This window comes from Hermetia illucens, chromosome 1, assembly GCF_905115235.1.
Source record: "Hermetia illucens chromosome 1, iHerIll2.2.curated.20191125, whole genome shotgun sequence".
Lineage (NCBI taxonomy): Eukaryota > Metazoa > Arthropoda > Insecta > Diptera > Stratiomyidae > Hermetia > Hermetia illucens.
In genome coordinates, this window is record NC_051849.1 from 30,526,335 (window position 1) to 30,545,165 (window position 18,831).

Here is an 18,831-nt window from a genome sequence, read left to right on the forward strand (position 1 = left end):
AGGGTGCGCTCTGAATTGAAAATTGAGGGTTGGCGCAGAATTCAGCGTCGATTGAAACAAATTTTGAAATTTTCATAGCTATTTCACAAATTTACCCTTGCTTTGTTATTAATTAATTACACTAATACTATACGCTCCCTTCATTACAGGGCACAACTCATGGGTTTTCTTTTGTTTATTAATTATTTCACAATATTATCAAATACAGACTCAAATTCGACTTGTATAAAAGCGACGTACTTCCGCCGCGCCATCTTTAATTTCTTTCTGAAGTACGTCGAGCGAAAATCGACAACATGAGGTACGTTGTCTCGCGAAATTTTCGATAATAATTTCGTTATTTCATATTTTATTGCTTTCAAAAGTTTGTTGATGTGTTCGCCGGCATGTGTATTTAATAAATATATTGAAGAATGTTCAGTTCTTGATGTTTTTCGAGTTGAAAATTGACATTGCATTGCCACATGGTGCAAAGTGACTTTACAATGCACAGCCGTGTAAATAAGCGGAGCACCGGAATGGGGCGCACTTACAATGATGTTTTTCAATGCCCCCAAACTGAATTGTTGTGATAATTAACTAATGGAATGAATTTATTTGTTTTTACAGTTCGCTAAAGTTGCAAAAGAGGCTGGCAGCCTCGGTTATGCGATGCGGCAAGAAAAAAGTGTGGTTGGATCCCAATGAAATCAACGAAATTGCCAACACCAATTCCCGTGAGTAACAAAATTTCTTTTTGTAGATTATTTGATATTGAAAGCAAGGGCACTCTGTGTCATTTAATTCCCTTAAAATGGTTACAATTTGTTACCTTGCTAGAGGAAAATTGCAAATCTTATTCATCGCCGATTGTAGGTTAGATTGGCGACTGTAAAGGTGTTTGCGACATATTGCGTAAATTAATGATGATAACATCCTAAGGACAGTCGAATAGTCCCTCTTTAATTATCCTTCTATGTGGAAATGTGTAAAGAATTATTTTCTTGAGCTAATGCTACAGAAAAGTTAACCGATACATTGAATCCTGTCATATTTGAACTCTACAAAATTAAGCATTCATTAATGCGTGAGAGCAATCAGTTCTCATACATAGCATTTTCCAATAAATGTAGCATCTCCCCCTAATTCTACATCCTCATATAAGTGTGACTTGGAGACAACTTCGAAAAGAATATAACACAATACGCGACCTCACATCTGATGTGACCTCTAAAAACTTTTACGGTCACTTTCCTATTCATTTCTAATTCGCAAACTCGCGGATGTTTTTTGGTTCAACTCAAATCCGCTTCTTTTTCGCCAGCCTTTGTCCCGTTCACAAGCGGGATCGGTTTCGCCATTTGGTTCTATCAGAATACCTGATCTGGATGCAATCGCGAGGCTTTTAAATCCCCATCCAGCGTATCAAGCCACCGTTGTTTTGGCCGGCATTTTGTTTGCTTACCATCAACTTCGATGTTCAAAACCATCTTGGCAACCGAAGTAGTCATCTTGACCAAAAGGAGAATCCCGACCCTGCATCCCATATTGATCGGCGAGTTGACTGAGTCAAAACCAGCGGCTAAATATCTCGGTTTAATGCTCGACTCGAAAATGAGCTTCTTCGACCAAATCAAAACAGCAGCGGACAGGGCTGCAACTGGAGTCGCGGCCTTGAGTCGGCTAATGGCGAATGTCGGGGGCCCTATATCTTCTAGGAGACATCTCCTTATGGGAGCAACGCAGTCGGTTCTGCTCTATGGCGCGGAGGTATGAGCTGATGCCCTTGACAAGGAGGTGCATCGTAAGCGCCTTGTTCAAGTGCAGAAGCGGGGAACTGCGAGTGGCGTCTGGTTATCGCTGTGATAGTGATTGCGAGAGTGATCCGCACTCTCCTCCCTGCCAAGGATCGCAAAGCTATCTACCGCCGCTCATCGACAATTTAGACCCGTAGTTGAACCGAATGCATGGTGAGATTGATTACTTCCTTACCCAACTTCTAAGCGGGCATGGTGGTTTTCAGTCTTATCTGTACAGGATTGGCGCGATCTCCTGATTTCTGCAATGGGGTGGTGGACGACACTGAACATATCTTTTTCTCTTGCGAGAGGTGGGACGGCTTTCGTCAGCAGCTCTCTCCAGACAACATTGTCAGAGAGATGCTGAAGAGCGCTGGTAGCTGGAATCGTATTGCGCATCATGTTCGGGTTTTTCTTATTGCGAAGAAGATTGAACTCGATCGGCGGAGGGATCCCACGGTAAGGGGTTCCCTGAACTGATAACTCCCTCCCCTCCTGTTGGTGACTTCGATGTTCAGACCAATTTTGGCGAGTGAATTTTCGTTAGCCCGAATTGCGTGACCATACCATCGAAGACGTCTCTCGTAATTTTTCCACTCGACTCCATAACGATCGCGGATATCCTGATTTCAGATGTGATCAAAACATGTAGATTTGAGATTTTCGTTGATCCGTCAATCATAAAGAATACCAGTTGTGAAACTCCACTTCATCCAGATTGCGTTAATGCATGAAATAATTTCATAACGCAGTTCTCCATTGACTGATTGTTGATTATTGACCCGAGATATATAAATCGCTCAGTTCTGGGAAAGTTTCCCTGTTTCATGAGTATCAGTCGTTAAAAACTCAGTTTTATTTAGATTCAATTTGAAACCGTGTTGCATGGGGCGATCATTCCATTTTTGGGCAAGTTGGGCGTTGGATGTCCCGTGTGACAGTCTATAATAAGAACAAAGAGGAGTGATGAGAGGGCGCTACCTTGATGAGCACCAACAGAGACACGAAGCGGCTCACGGTTATTTCAACGATTTCGCGCATAGGGTTGTCAAGAATGATATAGGAAAATAACCGAATCGGAGGGTAATTTGGACGTTCTGCTGGATTATCTTTCTTATTCAATATTGGAACTGCGGTACTTTCTCGTCAGTCAGATTGTGTTCTACCGTCCTGAATAATCCGATCCACAATCTTGGGTGCCAGCTCTTCGCTTTCCAGAGCTGAGATGCCATGTCGTCAGATCCTGTTGCTTCCCTCGACTTCAGTTGCGCTGACAGTCTTGTCTCTATGGTTTTACGACACGGATTAATTACACAGCCAGCTATATCGCCAGCCAGTGTATATCGATTTCATGGCTCAGCATCAATACTGGTGGATGCAAGGCCTACCTAAATCTCTACCGAACTAAGGAGTACTGTTGCCGTGTTGAAATGCAAGACCACGTCGAAGCCCGCAGGTCCGTAGCCCCCATGAAGATTCCACTAGGGAGCCGATCGCAACGACCGACCTGAACACACATACAACAGGAATTCTCCTGAAATATGTGAATTCAGAAAAAATCCCAGTCTCTATGATATCAATATATCCCTGGTAAGGTTTCGTGACCCTATTACCACATCAGATGAGTCCCCGTGCAGACTTGGGTCTGATCGCCGTAATTAGACCTTTGGAGCATTCGCCTACTGCATCACGGCCGGTAAACCAATATGATACAGCATCTCCTGGTGCCAACACTATGGGGGTTCTCTTCGGCCACTTGGTTTCGTTTCGCCGGCAGGTTTGTCGCCCCGTGTTCCTGACCGCTACCGCTGAGCACCAGTTGCGCTGACAAGTGGGAATTCTCCAAATTTCGGCAATTATTGTGGAAGTGGAGGTTGAACAAATTCTTCAGTTGAAATCTACTCGAAATACTCTCGTCGCGGCTCGACGGTCGGTAAGCAAAGTATCGTTCTTGTTATTAACGCAATAGAAGTGTTCAGTATCCTGTGTGCGTTCGTTTCAGCTTTTGGGAAGTCTATACAAATCTCTCTCGCCATCCCGAGTGTCCAGTTTATCGTAAAGATTTATGTCAATCGGGTGACGGCGATCGTTTTCTTTCCTTCCCGGCTGGCATTCTTATAAATTTGTCAATTGGCGAACGTTTTATCATCGAAAAACATGTGGTAGAGGCGTTTATTTGCAGGGGCCTTCATTTCAACATTGCCATTTCTAAGCTATGTATCTCGGTTCATGTATCGCTTAGCGGGCTTAGTGAACCCGAGGGTTGCAGAGGCCGTTTTGTGTATCGTGTCTTTAATTTGGTTTCACGATTCTTGCACATTCGTAATGGCTGGTAATTGCGTATGTGATATCATTTCTTCTTTTCACTCATGAAATCGCCACCATTTAATGCGCTGAGGGCCAGTACGTTCCTCACGCTGTTTTATCGGTGACTTGATTCGCAGGACGGCAATCAGCGGCCGATGTTGAAGTGCCATGATCTCATAGTGTCGGGTTCTTATGAGAATATAGTCCAATTACGTTTTATTATACCATGTATTCATAAGTACAAGGTCATGGTCAAACCCCTTATCCCCACGGCACCTGTTACTGTCTGCCTTGTCACCCAAATGATTATTAAGGTCACCGGCAAAGATCATATAGTTATCAACAGGCACGTTGCAGGTCTTTGCATGGAAAAGTTGCCAATTTTCACGGCATAGCTCGATCTGTCTGTGGTGCCTACGCGGTGAAGAAGTTCTGATATAATGGTAAGCTTTATCAGCTGGTCATTAAACCATTGGACTTCTTTAATAGCATCACGGAAACCCTCTGAGATGGTAGTGCCAACACCGTATTCGAATGTTTAGGCTATCAAAATAGAGAAGTTCGTAGCCATTTGTACCGCATTCGCGTTCTACGTCGTAACTTTTGGCATCAGATCATCAGGTTTCTTGCAGAGCGCTGATATCAATGCGCCTTTTCCAAAGGGCTCTTGCGATTTCCTCGGTCTTTCCAGTGAGGGTGCCAATATTTAGCGTGCAGACATGTATTTGCCTTGCTCGAGCTAACTTACGTTCTGACGCTGTCCATGCGCCAAGAAGCTTTGCCCATTTCTCGACAGAACCGGGGCTCGTCCTGCTGCGTCGACTGGGGTGGGCGTCCTAGCATTTTTCCGAGGCTTTTTATTCAATCCGATCATGTTGTTTCTAACGACATTTTGGCAGAATGTTCACAATACTCTTCAGTTCTAGCCAGGAATTGTTAAATGAGTTCTACGTCCGTCACCCCAAAATGTCTACCGGTCTCTAATGTCTACACCAATGTAGATTTTCATTGAATATTAAAATGCCAATGGTAGGGTGACAGCAAACCCCATAATCGAGCCTCGAACTCTCGGATATACCTCAGCTTGTTCGATATAATCGCTGTTCATCCAATTAGAAAATCTCGGGAGTGATCTATTAACTGTGTCGACTGGTATTCTCATGCTCTCTCTTTAAACGCTTGGTACTGGATTCGATCATTGCCCGTCACTTTTACGGTGGATTTATTGCATCTTTCAGAATTTAGTTGGGTGACGTGACGTACTTCGCCTTGGATCTCAAATTCCTCTGAGACTTTACCTTGATGCAGTCTGTGATAATTTGCGCCACCAAATGTCGCTTTGATAATAGTTATCAGTTACTTCAGAAGTACCTTTCCTGCGTTGAGCACTCTAGTTACACTGACGTTGTCAAAAGCTTTCCAGAAATCAATGAAGAACAATTGAATCGAAGATCTAAACTCTGCGCGCTGCTCCAAAATGATCCGTGGGCTGTGAACATGATCAATGCGGGAGAAGCCAGAGCGCTAATCACGCTTTTGAGATTTTTTCTGATACGTTCCAGGATTATTTTGGCTATTATCTTTGCGATAGAGGGAGCACGCAGATACCTCCCCCATTTTCACACTAACTTTGGAATCTTAACGATCATTCTCTTTTCCAAACTCTGGAAAAAGTCTCGAATTCCTAGGATTTCTGTGCGAGTAGAACTAGAAGATCTGTAGAGACTGCATGTGCATTTTTGCTAGCTGCCCAATGTTCATGGGTTACTCAGCGTACTCTTCGTTCGATCAACAAGAAAGTTCTCCTATTGTCGATCATGTATCACATAAACGATCGATGTTGAACTTGAGGGGGTTCGCAGTTCTCCACTCCTCCAAGTGGCGGGCGCAAAACACAAGCGAAGTGATCCTTCTCAAGGCCGATGTCAGGGCCTTTCTTCAAATCTTAGTGCTGATCGCAAAGTGGTCAATCTTGATTGCTCGTAAGGTGTCGGTCAGTTGGAAGCCCAACTTACCTTATGCTCGAATAATGTGCCGTCAAAGACGAGGCGGATGGAGCTGCAGACTGACCGTAATTGTTTATGAAAAGCATCCTTGGTCACTATATCGGAAATCTACGTTGGTGCACAGCACTGTACAGTTGTAATGCCTCTTAACCTGAACTGCGATGTTACAGTTAAAATCCTGTTGGAAACCGGTTCCCAGGTTAAGAGAACGCACCTTGCAGTAGTCGACAGTAACCATTCGACGCCGGACTAGCGTACAAAAACACATTACCACAAGAGAAAGCGAGTACCCTATAGAGTCCCATCTTACTGCGCGTAAGTCCAGAATGTCCAGGTAATATCGATGATATTCTCGCTTGAGTTGGAGAAATCGAGCGTTCTGCAAACCCCCGATATTGTTGTCAGGGAGCGTCTCACATTCCAAAAACCAACCATACTAAAGAGGCCTAGGGGGTGGGATTTATCCCTTTAATAACGGTACAGACTGTTTTCATTAATATTATTTGTCCACTCAGGAATATACAAAATTTTATAAACTTTACCGTTTTTTTTTCTAATTACAGGTCAAAACATCCGCAAACTTATCAAGGATGGTCTTATCATTAAGAAGCCAGTAGTCGTGCATTCCCGCTATCGTGTCCGCAAAAACACAGAAGCTCGTCGTAAGGGACGTCACTGTGGTTTCGGTAAAAGGAAGGGTACAGCCAATGCCCGTATGCCAACGAAATACTTGTGGATGCAACGTATGCGAGTATTGCGTCGTCTCCTGAAAAAATACCGAGACAGCAAAAAGATTGATCGTCATTTGTACCATGATTTGTACATGAAGTGCAAGGGTAACGTATTCAAGAACAAGCGTGTTCTCATGGAATACATTCACAAGAAGAAGGCTGAAAAGGCACGTAGCAAAATGCTTTCCGACCAGGCTGAGGCTCGTCGCCAAAAGGTGCGCGAGGCCCGTAAACGACGAGAAGAACGTATTGCTAATAAGAAACAAGAATTGCTACAAATTCAAGCTAAGGAAGATGAAGTTGCAGCACAAACCGCAACTACTGGCCCAGCTAAGAAGTAGATGAGTTCTTTGTTTTTGTAAAAATAAGTACCACAACTAAAAAAAAAAATATATGTTTGTTAATATAATAAACGTATAGAAACAAATTGTCGGATTTTTTATTTCCATTGAAATTCAAAGAATATAGGCTTTATATAGACAAGGTTGTAGGGTCCAGGTTGAAAACTAAACGGACTCCTTCGAAGTTGCATGATTGACTTAAATTTATTATTCCTAAAAGAAGCTCTAGGCCACTTTTATAGAAAATAAGTATGCTAATATGGTAAGACGAGAGGGAACCTTTTTTTTTGCGAACAGGCGTCGAGAAGGAGTAGATGGCGATGTACCAGGGTATGCCCGCACAAAGCATGTGGGCTCAGCATTTGGAAATCGACATTTGTAGTTTTACAGTTAAATTGAGAAAGGAGTTATTTTTAAATGCCAAAAACAACCAAAATTAGTATTGAAAATCGTGTGGAAATCCGACTTTTACATCAGCGAGGAAAGACGAAAGGAAATTGCGGAGTTGGTGAAGTGTTCACGGTTCGCGAGGGCTGGCACTCACGCAAATAAGCCAAGAACTGATAAGAAATGCGTGACTACAAGCCGTCAGAACAAGAGACATATCCGGGACTCTGTGGATGAGAGAAAAAAATTCGGAGCTGAAGAAATTGGCTTTAATAAGCAGTCAAACTACAAGGATGTTACTAGAAGCAGGTTTAGAAGGAGGAAGCCGTGGCTTTCAGAAGACAATAAAAGAAAACGACTTAATTGGGCTTTGAGTCACAAACATTTCACGAAGGAAGATTGTTCCGGTGAATCAAACTTTGAGGTTGGTTTTATTAATGAATTCTACAATGCAATTATAAAGATTATTGCTGTGCTGACCTTCAAACTTAAATTTTGTAAAGGTTTGCAATGTATGCCATCTTTATGGTTTTGTTTGCAAAACGCCATATCTCAGGCAGGGACTGCCTTGTCTTCTTTTCCTACCATAGATATTGCCCTTACAGACTTTCCGGGTTAGATCATCCCATCCATACGGATTAAGTGACCCGCTTACCGTAACCTATTGAGCCGGATTTTATCCACCACCTGACGGTCATGGCATCGCTCATAGATTTCGTCGTTATGTAGGCTACGGAATCGTCCATCCTCATGTAGGAAGGATTCTTCTCTCGAACGCGGCCAAGAGTTCGCAATTTTTCTTGCTAAGAGCCCAAGTCTCCGAGGAATATATGAGGACTGGCAAGATCATTGTCTTGTACAGTAAGAGTTTTAATCCTATGGTGAGACGTTTCGAGCGGAACAGTTTTTGTAAGCTGAAATAGGCCCTGTTGGCTGTCAACAACCGTGCACGGATTTCATTATCGTAGCTGTTATCGGTTGTGATTTACCCTAGATAGGAGAAATTATCAACGGTCTCAAAGTTGTAGTCTCCTATATTTATTTTTTCCGTTTGACCAGTGCGGTTTGATGTTGGTTGATTGGTTTTCGGTGCTGACGTTGCCACCATATATTTCGTTTTACCTTCATTGATGATGCCCAAGATCTCGCGCCGCCTATTCGAACTGGATGAAGGCAGTTTGTACGCGTCGGGTCGTTTTTCCCATGATGTCGATATCGTCAGCATAGGCCAGTAGTTGGGTGAACTTAAAGAGGATTGTACCTCTTGCATTTACCTCACCATCATGGATCACTTTCTCCAGGGCCAGTTTGAAGAGGACGCATGATAGGACATCCCCTTGTCGTAGACCGTTGTTGATGTCGAATGGTGTTGAGAGTGACCAATACAACAATCTACTACCTGATTTAAAATAGCTTCCTGTGATTTCTTATTCATCGAGTCAAAAAACCAAAATGTGGAATGTTTTTCAGCAACCGAGAGGAGGTAATGGATATATCGACAAGGGCTCTTATAGAAACACCAAATATAAAAAATAAATATATCAAGGATTAAGGAATTTCGGTGAGTAATCTTGAAATTAAAATTTCCTGAAAAAAAATTCAGTAACAGTTATTGCCTCTGCTTCAACTCCGCCATGTTATTTGCATGACATGCTGATCTCAAGTCCAGGTAAAGGAGGAGACTTTTAGTAACTTTGTACTATCCTCAGTAAAACAAAAATAAAATACTGAGATCAGAGAAAGAGTAGATAAAGTGTAGTCGAAGTTATTCCACTATACTAAATCCTACCTCATTTCTCTTGGTGAAAGGTTCCGCAACAGGCCGATCGTGAAAATTCATTTAATGTCGTTAAAAATAGAATGATCATGTTGAGTCTTAAACCTCGGAGAAATGCTAGAGTGTTTACCACAGTCGACGCGATAGGATGAGCCCCGGTCCTGTCGAGAAATGGGCAGTAAATTAGTCCGAGCAAAACCAATACTTGCCTGCACGCTAAATATTGTAATTCCCAAAAGCCCTTCGGAAAGGCGCATTAATATCTGCGCTCTACAAGAAACCAAAAGCGGCAATATTGAACGCGGATGCGGTAAAATTGCCCAAAATCTTCTTCATTTTGCTAGCTCACACACTCAATACCACCTCTGAGGATTTCCGTGATGCCATTAAAGAAGTTGAAAAACTTGATGAAGCCATTGTATCAGCTGATCGTACTGTTCGTTTCTTCATCGCGTGCGCATCGCAGACAGGTCGACCTGATGCCACGACAGATGCCATATGCCAACTTTACCGGTAGAAAGACCTATAACGTGCCCGCTGATGGATATACCAGCATTGCAGGCGACCTTAATGGTTATGTGGGTGAAAGAGCAAATAGCGGTAGTGCCGTGAGGGAAAACAGTTTGGAGCGCGCAATGAGGGTGCGGACATCCATGACATTATACTTATGAAACGACTGTAAAGGCATTCCCTACGAGACCATTATACTTCAACATCGGCGGTTCATCGCCGTCCTGCGAATCAAACCACCAATAAAACAGCGTAAAGAAGAAAGTGATCGCTGTTACCCGTGGTAACTACAAAGATCTTTACAATAAACTGGACGCTCGGAATGGCGAGAGAGATCCATCTGTCAGTGCCGCTAAACTCGAGGAAGCAATAAAATGGCATATAAGGATATGATGACATCGCATCTGAGCTCTGGAAAGCGAAGAACTGGGACCCAACACTGTGGCTCAGTGAATTCTTTAATCGGGTAATTTAAGAAGGTAGAATACCCTCTGACTAAAAGCACTAAAGTTCCAATATGGAAAAAAGGTAGTCCAGGAGAATGTTCAAATGACCGTTCAATCCGGTTGCTTTTCCATACCATGAAGATTTTTGAACGCATTCTTTACAACCGAATTCGCGAAAACGTTCAAATAACTGAATCAAGCTGGGTTTGTCAAGAGCTGCGAAAGATCTCGTGTGCTGGGTTAAATTCCTTTACTATGATCCGAAAATTCAAGTTCGAAGTACCAAAACCGCTGGTGTTCCTTGTTATCGATGTATCAACGAACGCCCCAAATTCAAAATTTATCGCAGTATCGCCCACCCAGTCGCCCTTTATGGTTTTGAGTGTTTTGGTTTCGCGGTAATAGAGATGAAGATGTTACGTTGGACTATGGCGTAACTCGCATTGATCATATCCAAAATGAGGATATCCCCGATCGAAATGGTTTGTTGGTTGCAACAATCATGGGAAATTGCGAAAGGGGTGTCTCCCATGGCATGGCCACGTAACTCGCACTAACCAGAATGCACTTGCCAACATTGGTCTGAACATAAAAGTCTATGGTAAGCGGCGAAAAGGCCGGCCTAAATAACGATGGCTTGATACACTGGATGCGTATTTGAAAACCACACAACTGTATCCAAATAAGGACTTTGATAGAACAAAGTGGCGCAACCAATCACGACGAGCCGACCCCGCTTGTGCACGGGGCAAAGGCTAAAGAAATAGAAGAAATGATTGTCTGCGCATTATACATATCACATAGTGCATAGCACTACGCACCATCATTGTAGATTTCTCACAATATACTTGAACTCACTCTGTGATTTTGAAGAAACTTGACTCTTGCATCGTTCTATATCACCTAGTCCTAGGGCAATTCACCTAAAGAACATCCTCACCATGTGAACAATCCACAACATGTCATCAGTGCAGCCCAAGTGTTTGAGGCAGCGCGGAGAACTTCACCAATAAAGAGAAGAAAAAGAATCGGAGGCAAAATGCTACCCCAGCGAACTCTGCTTTGGAATTTAAATTCCTTTGAGATTTTATTTCGATGCAACACGTGACGTTTCGCGGCATCATATGTTGCTATTAGTTTCTACTGAAGTCCTTCCCTCTCTGCGTAGAACATTCCAGATACATTCCATATTAACGCTGTCAATGAAAAACACTGATCTAATCTCCGGAAGGTTTTAATATAGGTTGGTATAGAAGGGTTTGAGATGTTGATTATTTTAGCTAGTATCTCCGGGCGGCAGAAAGAACACAAATACCCCTTCAATTTTCAGAATCTTAACGACTATTCTCTTCTTCAACTCATTGGGAAAGATGTGGTTTCGAGGGTTTACAAATTAATGGAAGTAGCAATTATACAAGGAAAAACTCTACAGGGAGACCGTCAAGGCGGGTCCCTTTACTTACTTTGAATCCGCTTATTCGATTCAGAATCATGGAGAAGTGATCTGTCTTCCTCTTCAGCTGATACAGAACAATGTTATAATTGAGGAAAAAAATTAGATATTTTGAAATCGCTTTAGCTAAAGCCTACTCCATAGCTTAAAGCGGAGTTTTCTAGGCAAAATATTCAAAAACAATTTTTCGTTCATCAAAACATCGGTTTCGACCATAATTTTATAATTGGTAGCATAAAAAAAGAAAACATATGTCACATATTTAATCATTTAGTTAGTTAAAGGTTCAATAAAATTAAGTTGCAGGATTAATGATTCATTACTAGATTTCCTTTCCTCAGTCATCTCCTGGCTTTTCTCCTATCTCTCATACCGTTCCTGCAAAGTTTCTTTTCATGGTTACTCATCTCGTTCCTTGTCTCCTTCCTCTGGTGTTCCCCAAGGCTCTATACTTGACTCGCTACTCTTCCTGTTTTTTATCAATGACCTCGCCTCCATCCTCACCTGCCCGTATTTGCTTTACGCAGACGACCTTAAATTGTTTGCCTCTGTTTCGTCTCCGTTGAACTCTCTTACAGTCCAACCTTGATAATTTAATCCGTTGGTGTTCGGTCAACAAGCTAACACTGAATGTCAATAAATGCTACTGGATCTGCTATTCGCTTAAACCCTCCCCAAAATCCTTTTCCTATTCTCTCAGTGGACAAACCCTTTCACTACAGACATCCTTCAAAGACCTGGGTGTAATATTCGACTACAAAATTTGTTTCAATTCCCACTTCGTTGACATCATCAATAGAGCTTCCAAAATGTCTGGTTTTATCCTACGTTCCTCCTCGGACTTTACCTCAATCCAGTTCTCCTTAACATTCTTCAATTCCCTTGTCAGAAACTTCTTTGAATATTGCTGTGTAGTCTGATCCCCCTTTCGTATTCGTGACTGCCGCGCTCGTGAAGTTGTACAACGCAAATTCACCCGGAGCCCCTTTTACAAAAAGAATCTTCCACGGGTTCATTATCCGTCACGACTCCGCACTTTCAATCTCCCCTCCTTACAGCAACGTCGTATCTTCCTTGATACGTCGTATCTTCCTTGGCTGATGGACTGCTCCACCAACTCGGATATTACTTTCCGTATCGCCTCGTCTCATAACACACGTAATGGGGACATTTTTGATGTACCCTTCGCGGAGTTCGAGATTTACTTCTAATTTCCGATCCCGAGCCTATGCCTACAACACTCTAGAGCTTGGGTCTTTTGACTCTATTTCCTTCTCTAGTTTTAAGCGTAAAATAAACCGTTCACTTGCTCCTGCCTCTGAGGGCAATATGTAGTAAGAAATTTGTTCACTGTGTATTGTCCTCATAAAATAAATAAATAAATAAGTACTATTAAAGAAATAATTTTTGTAATCTATTTCGTATTGTCACTTCCGATAGTAGTACGTCGAACAAAGAACCGCTGTAACTATATTCATTGAATGCATGAAATTTGTGAGTGTTGCATAGGAAGGAAGAGTAGTCGCTCTGCCATTTCTAAATTTGTTCTGGAGGATGGAGGTGCTGTGCCTTGTATCGTCCTGGTGCCAATTTTATTTAAGACTGCTGATTGTAAGAAGTTTGGGGGAGTTTTCTTGACATACTAGAGACGAGATACATCTGTATCGTTTTCAGCTAATAGCCGGATTATGGTAAGGAAACCTATTTGTTTAATTTTAAAGAACATACGAGTTTGTAGAGTTACTTCGGATATCCTTTTGATGGAATTTGAGGCGCTTAGCAACTCGTAGATAAATGTATTCTCTTGGCTATGCCTTGTGCCACTATTAGCATTTTGGCTTGTATGCGGGAAACTACATTTATCACTTTATGTAAGTGAGGTTAAATTGACCAACACGTGGAATTGGGTTCTTTTGATAGCTTGAGCATGGTATCTAGCCAAGGCACAATTTGGATGATCCTTGCAATGGTTACCGCTCGGTATTTCAAGTTCTTTTGATGTTTTAAAGTGTACACTTTGATCAGCGTAATTTAAAGGAAGTGGGAACTGGAGGTTGCAGATCCAATACCAGGAGGGCATTACGGATCCTTTTAATTCGATGTTATAAATCCAAAGTAGAGACGGAAGTGCAGGTCTATATAACCATAAATACAATTTGTGTATTTCTGGAACAAACTGCCTGCTAGAGAAAGCTACAAATACTATCGCCTTTCTGTATTGTTCCTTTTTACAGGAAGGTCTAGAGACCTTTGTTACAGTTCGTAAGGAGTGTACGCTCTCTAGTTTAGATGGATTTGATCAGGAGATTCGTTATTTACTCCGGGAAGATCGAATGCCGGGTCCGCACACCTGCCAAACCTCAATAAACCGTCGCTGGGTTTGCAGCAGCTTGTAGATTCGAGCTCGAAATTAAAGGAAATTTGTCGCAAGCGCTTTTGATTAGAAAGAAAGTAGTCAGTGCACGGAGTCGCTTTAGAAAAGCGTATCCATCATGAACTTGGTTACTCAGAACACAAGCGTCTGGATGGCGATGGTTGATCCCCACACGTTTGTTGCAATTTTGCGCAAGCGCCAAGCGTGCACACCCAACAAGGTGGTTTGTGAAGTTCAAGTGAACATTTTGCAGGCATTTCATGTTTTTTTTTACCTAGTTTATGTGGTTCTTTTTGAGTAAATGTGATGCGAGTTTATACTAGAGTCGCTCCGAATATCCGATCAATGGGTTTCGGAGTGCTATAAATCTCGTAGACTAAAATGTCATCATTATGCCCTGGATACGAAACTCGTAGTGATCCGGACACAACGGTGAAAACATTTAAAAGGTTTATTAGATTCGTTATTCATTCAATATGATGAAATCGATTTTTTCAAATTTTTTCGTTCTTTTACAGGCTTTGTACGTAATATGGAAGCGCACAAGGACTTTTTGGAACTCGTGCCTTAATCCAAGTAAGTAAAAATTTATTTAGTGCTCGTAGTATTTTAAGTAGGTTTCAACGGAGTGTAACCTATTTCAATTGACTGCATTTACTACTATTCTTATTCTGAACACAACAATCTTGATCCATTATTAAGCAATTAAGGGACACGGAAAGGGCAACTGGTGTCCAAAAAATAGTGATATTTGCAGTGAGTGGAAATAAGGTTTGCTCTCGTTATCAAGGTTACGGTTTTGAGTTGCAGAGTCGCTGGCAGGAACTTCATAAAAGTGTTCCGCTAGTGCTAGTATTTACTCATAGAATAAACATTTGAGCACAAGCAAAACCTGAATTAATTTATTGGTTCACGGTGCATTCGTTTAGAGCGAGAATAACATTAAAATGTGGGCATTCCATATACAATCAAGAAAGAATTAATTTCTGTAATGAGCATTATTTTATTTGATATTTGTGGTTGGTAATATTTGTTTTAAAGTTTTGTTTGCAAAACAAAATCTTATTAAAATTGTTTCAATGTCTGTCTGTCACACGTGCTTTACTCAGAAACGGCTATACCGATTGACACGAAATTTGGTGAGAAAGTGGGAATTGTGAACGACCAGACATGTAGTGAGTGACATCTTTCTACGTTGAGATTAAGGAGGGTGTATTTTTTTTTCATCGAATGTGGTGATGTTGGGTGTCAAATGAATGATCTTGATTAGTACTTTTCAATGTCGGTCTTGGTTTTGACATTTGTCAGAAAGGCGATGAGCGGGAAGGGTCGAAAGTGATGATGTCTTTAACGAACTCGTTTTCAGTAACTCATTTCATCTGCTTTTATCTGGTCTCGCACATTGGTCAGGGTCAGCCTAGTCAGTCTTATCAATTTCGTCGATAACAGCAGGTTTCATCTTTTGGCTGACTAAGAAACCTACTCCGAGCACATGCTTTACTGGATGGCCACTATAATATATGGTGTAGCGGCTCTTCTCCAGGAGACTGGTCCCTGTCCAACGCATCTCCTGTAACGCAGTTGCATCAGCCTTATATTTGGACAGGGTATCGGTTGCTGCGCAGCAGCTTCATCTCTGTACAGGGAGCGCACGTTCCATGAGAAAATGCGCAAATCGTTATTTTTTTTTTTTTAAGGAACCTTGCCGAAGTGTATTGAACTTTGTGGACTTGAAATCTTCACCGTACATTTAAGCTGTGTGCGGATCGGAGCTTGTCTCGTGCGCACAACGGGGGAACTCTAGAGTTCAAAACATAACAGTAATTATTTCTTACTAAAAGTATAAAGGCAAGTTAATGTTTTTTTTTTAACTATAAACAGTAAAAAAAGCTTTCAAATTTTTACAAACAAACAAAAATTTCTTCGCCTAGAAATTAGAAATTTGTAGGAGTATCGCAAACAAAATATGTTCAAATCTTTAATTTTCTTCTGTACATATACTTTGACTTCTTCCATTTTAATTCGTGATCTTATTTATTTGTACTTAGATATGGCTTCGTTATAATAGAACGGCATTTCTCCTCTCCTATTTATATAATTTTTCTTAATCCTCTCTTCATTTTTATTTAAATATATTCTCTCCTCTGAAGACGTATTTTCTCCCATTGTTTTTGCGATATATATTATTTACGAATCCATCATTCTTCATAAATAGAAATTATCAATAGAAGAAAAAAAAATCTGCTATACTTAAAAAATCTAAATATCCTTCGTCCAATTTATCTGATCTAATCAATAGATATCAACGCGAGCAGCTCTTTCGCGGGAAAGGGATAAGGAACATAGTCCCATTCTCTCATGGAAATTAATCTCTAAGTGCTAACATATACAAGACTAATAATACTAATAAACTCCACAACAAAGTTAATTAGTAGTAAACTTATACCTAAATTCCGCGTGTCCATTAAGGTTGACCGGATGTGTCCTTGCAGCTAACACATCAAAGATCACTCCATTATAAGCTGAACATAGTGACTTCGTTTGGAATAAATTAGTCTCTTAAGTCTACGCAGCATGGCGCATTTATTCTGTAGAGTACCTTACATTTAGGGCAAAATTACACACTTGTAATAATCTCGTCCTTCCTCTGAGGAACTTGATCCTCCACATGGTTGACCTTAAATCGTCGACATAGTGCCTTTATTCTCGACAGCGGTCAGAGTCGCGGTGAATTCGATAGGCGACGTTGTCATCGCGGTTGTGGTAGCATCCTCACCTTCCACAGGTACCGCCTCCTTACGGTTCGCAACAAGCGGTCAAGGTGCTACTGAGGCCCACATCGACCCCTACGCCAGACACGACCACAAAAAGGGTGACTAACGTAACGATGACAAAGACTGTCATGTAGAATAAAAGTCTTGGTTCTATCTCACGGGGTTGAAAATCCCGATTTTTCTTGAGTTTACGATTGGAAATTGTTCTCCTGGCATATTTATTTGATCGTAACGCACGACTTATCATCACTAATTAGAAATCAATCAGAACAAGAATGGAAAATGACTACGTTTGCTTTCGTACTTGATAGGAAAACAAAATATGTTCAATAAGCTTACTATTCGTCAATTTTCTCCCCGGGCGACCAACTATCTCCCATCCTTACAATTTTCGATATTCCAAACTATAAAAAAAAAGTGTGCACGACACACTCCGCACTTGTCACCTTCCTCTACTCCCTTTTTTTTCTTCTTTTTCTTCCCGAAAAAAACCTATTCCCCAACCATGCAGCGCGCCAAGGCAGAATAAGGCGCCACACGGACAAATTTCCATTCCGTTGCAGAAGTCCAAAGATTCACATTTGAAATTTAGAATTTTAATTTCAAATTGAAATAATAGAACCTTAAAAGCGGCCAGGAGAATTATATCGTAACAAATGGGAGTTATTCCTTTTGAATATTGCTGCCGGTTGTTGTTGAGGCACTTTCCGTAGATTCGGCTGCATTTTGTTTCGGTACTACTCGCCGTTAATGGTCCAATTTCCATCAGTGGTATGTGTTGAAGAGTAACAAATTTATGGAAAGCAGGAAACTTTTACATACTTTAACATTCTTAATATTGCGACCAAACTTCCCAGCATGGGGTCGATATTCTATAAAGCTTCACTTCTACCATGAAATTCAGGGGGTTTCCAACAAATTTCCAAAATATATAATATACTTAGCTTCATTATCTGCCCAAATGAATCCTTATTTATTTTGATGCCTAGGCGGGCGATTTTCTTAAATTTTTCGGTTGACTAGTATGTTTTCTTGTTATAAATCAAAATATCATTTTTTTCTAGGTACCGGATCAATGGTTTATATCGGTCAAGGTCGGCCAGGATTGGTGTTAATGGCTACCTGAATTGACTTGAGATGGGAAGTGTTAATGACTGCTCCAATCGAAACGGGACTTGTAATGGAACACCTAATACTACAATACCATCGCAGGTAACATCTATTGGATCAGGAGAACGACGGACCTCACATATCTCGTGCAGGAGTAAAGTAAAGATGGTTAGTTTATCTTAATATGATTCAATTTGATACAATTTCTATTTAATGATGAATACCAATCATTTTCTGACACCTCTAATGAAACATCGTGATTCTATTAGTTGATTGTTATAATCTGAGAATACTTCGGGAAAAAAAATCGTTATTCCGCATTGAATCTCTTTGGTAATGTCTTTATTTTAATTCACTGTTACAGATCGTATCAACCCGACCAGAAAGATGGAACGACAAAGTTTGAATCGTGAATTGAATGGCCCAGTGGGTTGAGGATGCTCCGATTCTGAGCTTAGATGCCATCTGTACATGCAGAGGATAACTCCGTCTGCGGTTCGCTGTATTAGCGCATTTTTAGTTATTAGCACAATAAATGGTACTCGTTTAGTTCAATATTCGAACTCTGCTGCATAACTGAAAAGTTTTTATTTTCATACAAAAGTGATATTCTATGCATGTAAAATACGTATTATAGTCGTAAGTATGTCTGAAGGCGTATAGAGAATAAATACATATGTACATGTAAAATATGTGTTATTATTAGTAAGTTATCATCGTGCGCTGTCATAAAACGACGGCAAAGCAAATTTCAGATTGATTGGTAGCTTAGTTTGAATTTGGCAGCCATTTGAGTAAGATGTGTTTCGTGATTTTTGCTAAGATGGAGAAAGAGCA

The 18,831-nt window shown here is 41.1% G+C and overlaps 1 protein-coding gene, 1 long non-coding RNA gene and 2 other non-coding genes across 4 annotated transcripts; all 4 read left to right on the forward strand.

Annotated features, from left to right (window-relative positions):
- Positions 1 to 144: 144 nt before the first annotated feature.
- On the forward strand, positions 145 to 7,221 carry LOC119661574 (60S ribosomal protein L19). Its single transcript, XM_038070973.1, has 3 exons — positions 145 to 301; positions 610 to 716; positions 6,655 to 7,221. Exons 1-3 carry the CDS (start codon positions 297 to 299, stop codon positions 7,161 to 7,163), a joined length of 621 nt encoding a protein of 206 aa, XP_037926901.1. The 5' UTR covers positions 145 to 296; the 3' UTR covers positions 7,164 to 7,221.
- Positions 759 to 892, forward strand: LOC119647344. Its single transcript, XR_005248859.1, has one exon. It is a non-coding gene; the product is annotated as a small nucleolar RNA psi18S-841/snoR66 (small nucleolar RNA).
- Positions 7,222 to 13,256: 6,035 nt separating the features above from the next.
- LOC119646918 lies at positions 13,257 to 18,684 on the forward strand. The gene is made up of 4 exons (XR_005248786.1): positions 13,257 to 13,427; positions 14,629 to 14,686; positions 17,949 to 18,162; positions 18,359 to 18,684. It is a non-coding gene; the product is annotated as an uncharacterized LOC119646918 (long non-coding RNA).
- On the forward strand, positions 18,203 to 18,285 carry LOC119647341. The gene has a single exon (XR_005248856.1). It is a non-coding gene; the product is annotated as a small nucleolar RNA Me28S-Gm3255 (small nucleolar RNA).
- Positions 18,685 to 18,831: the final 147 nt, after the last annotated feature.

Coding starts and splice junctions, on each gene's coding strand:
- LOC119661574 (XM_038070973.1), top strand. Junction 717..6,654: donor AATTGCCAACACCAATTCCC/GTGAGTAACAAA, acceptor TTCTAATTACAG/GTCAAAACATCCGCAAACTT.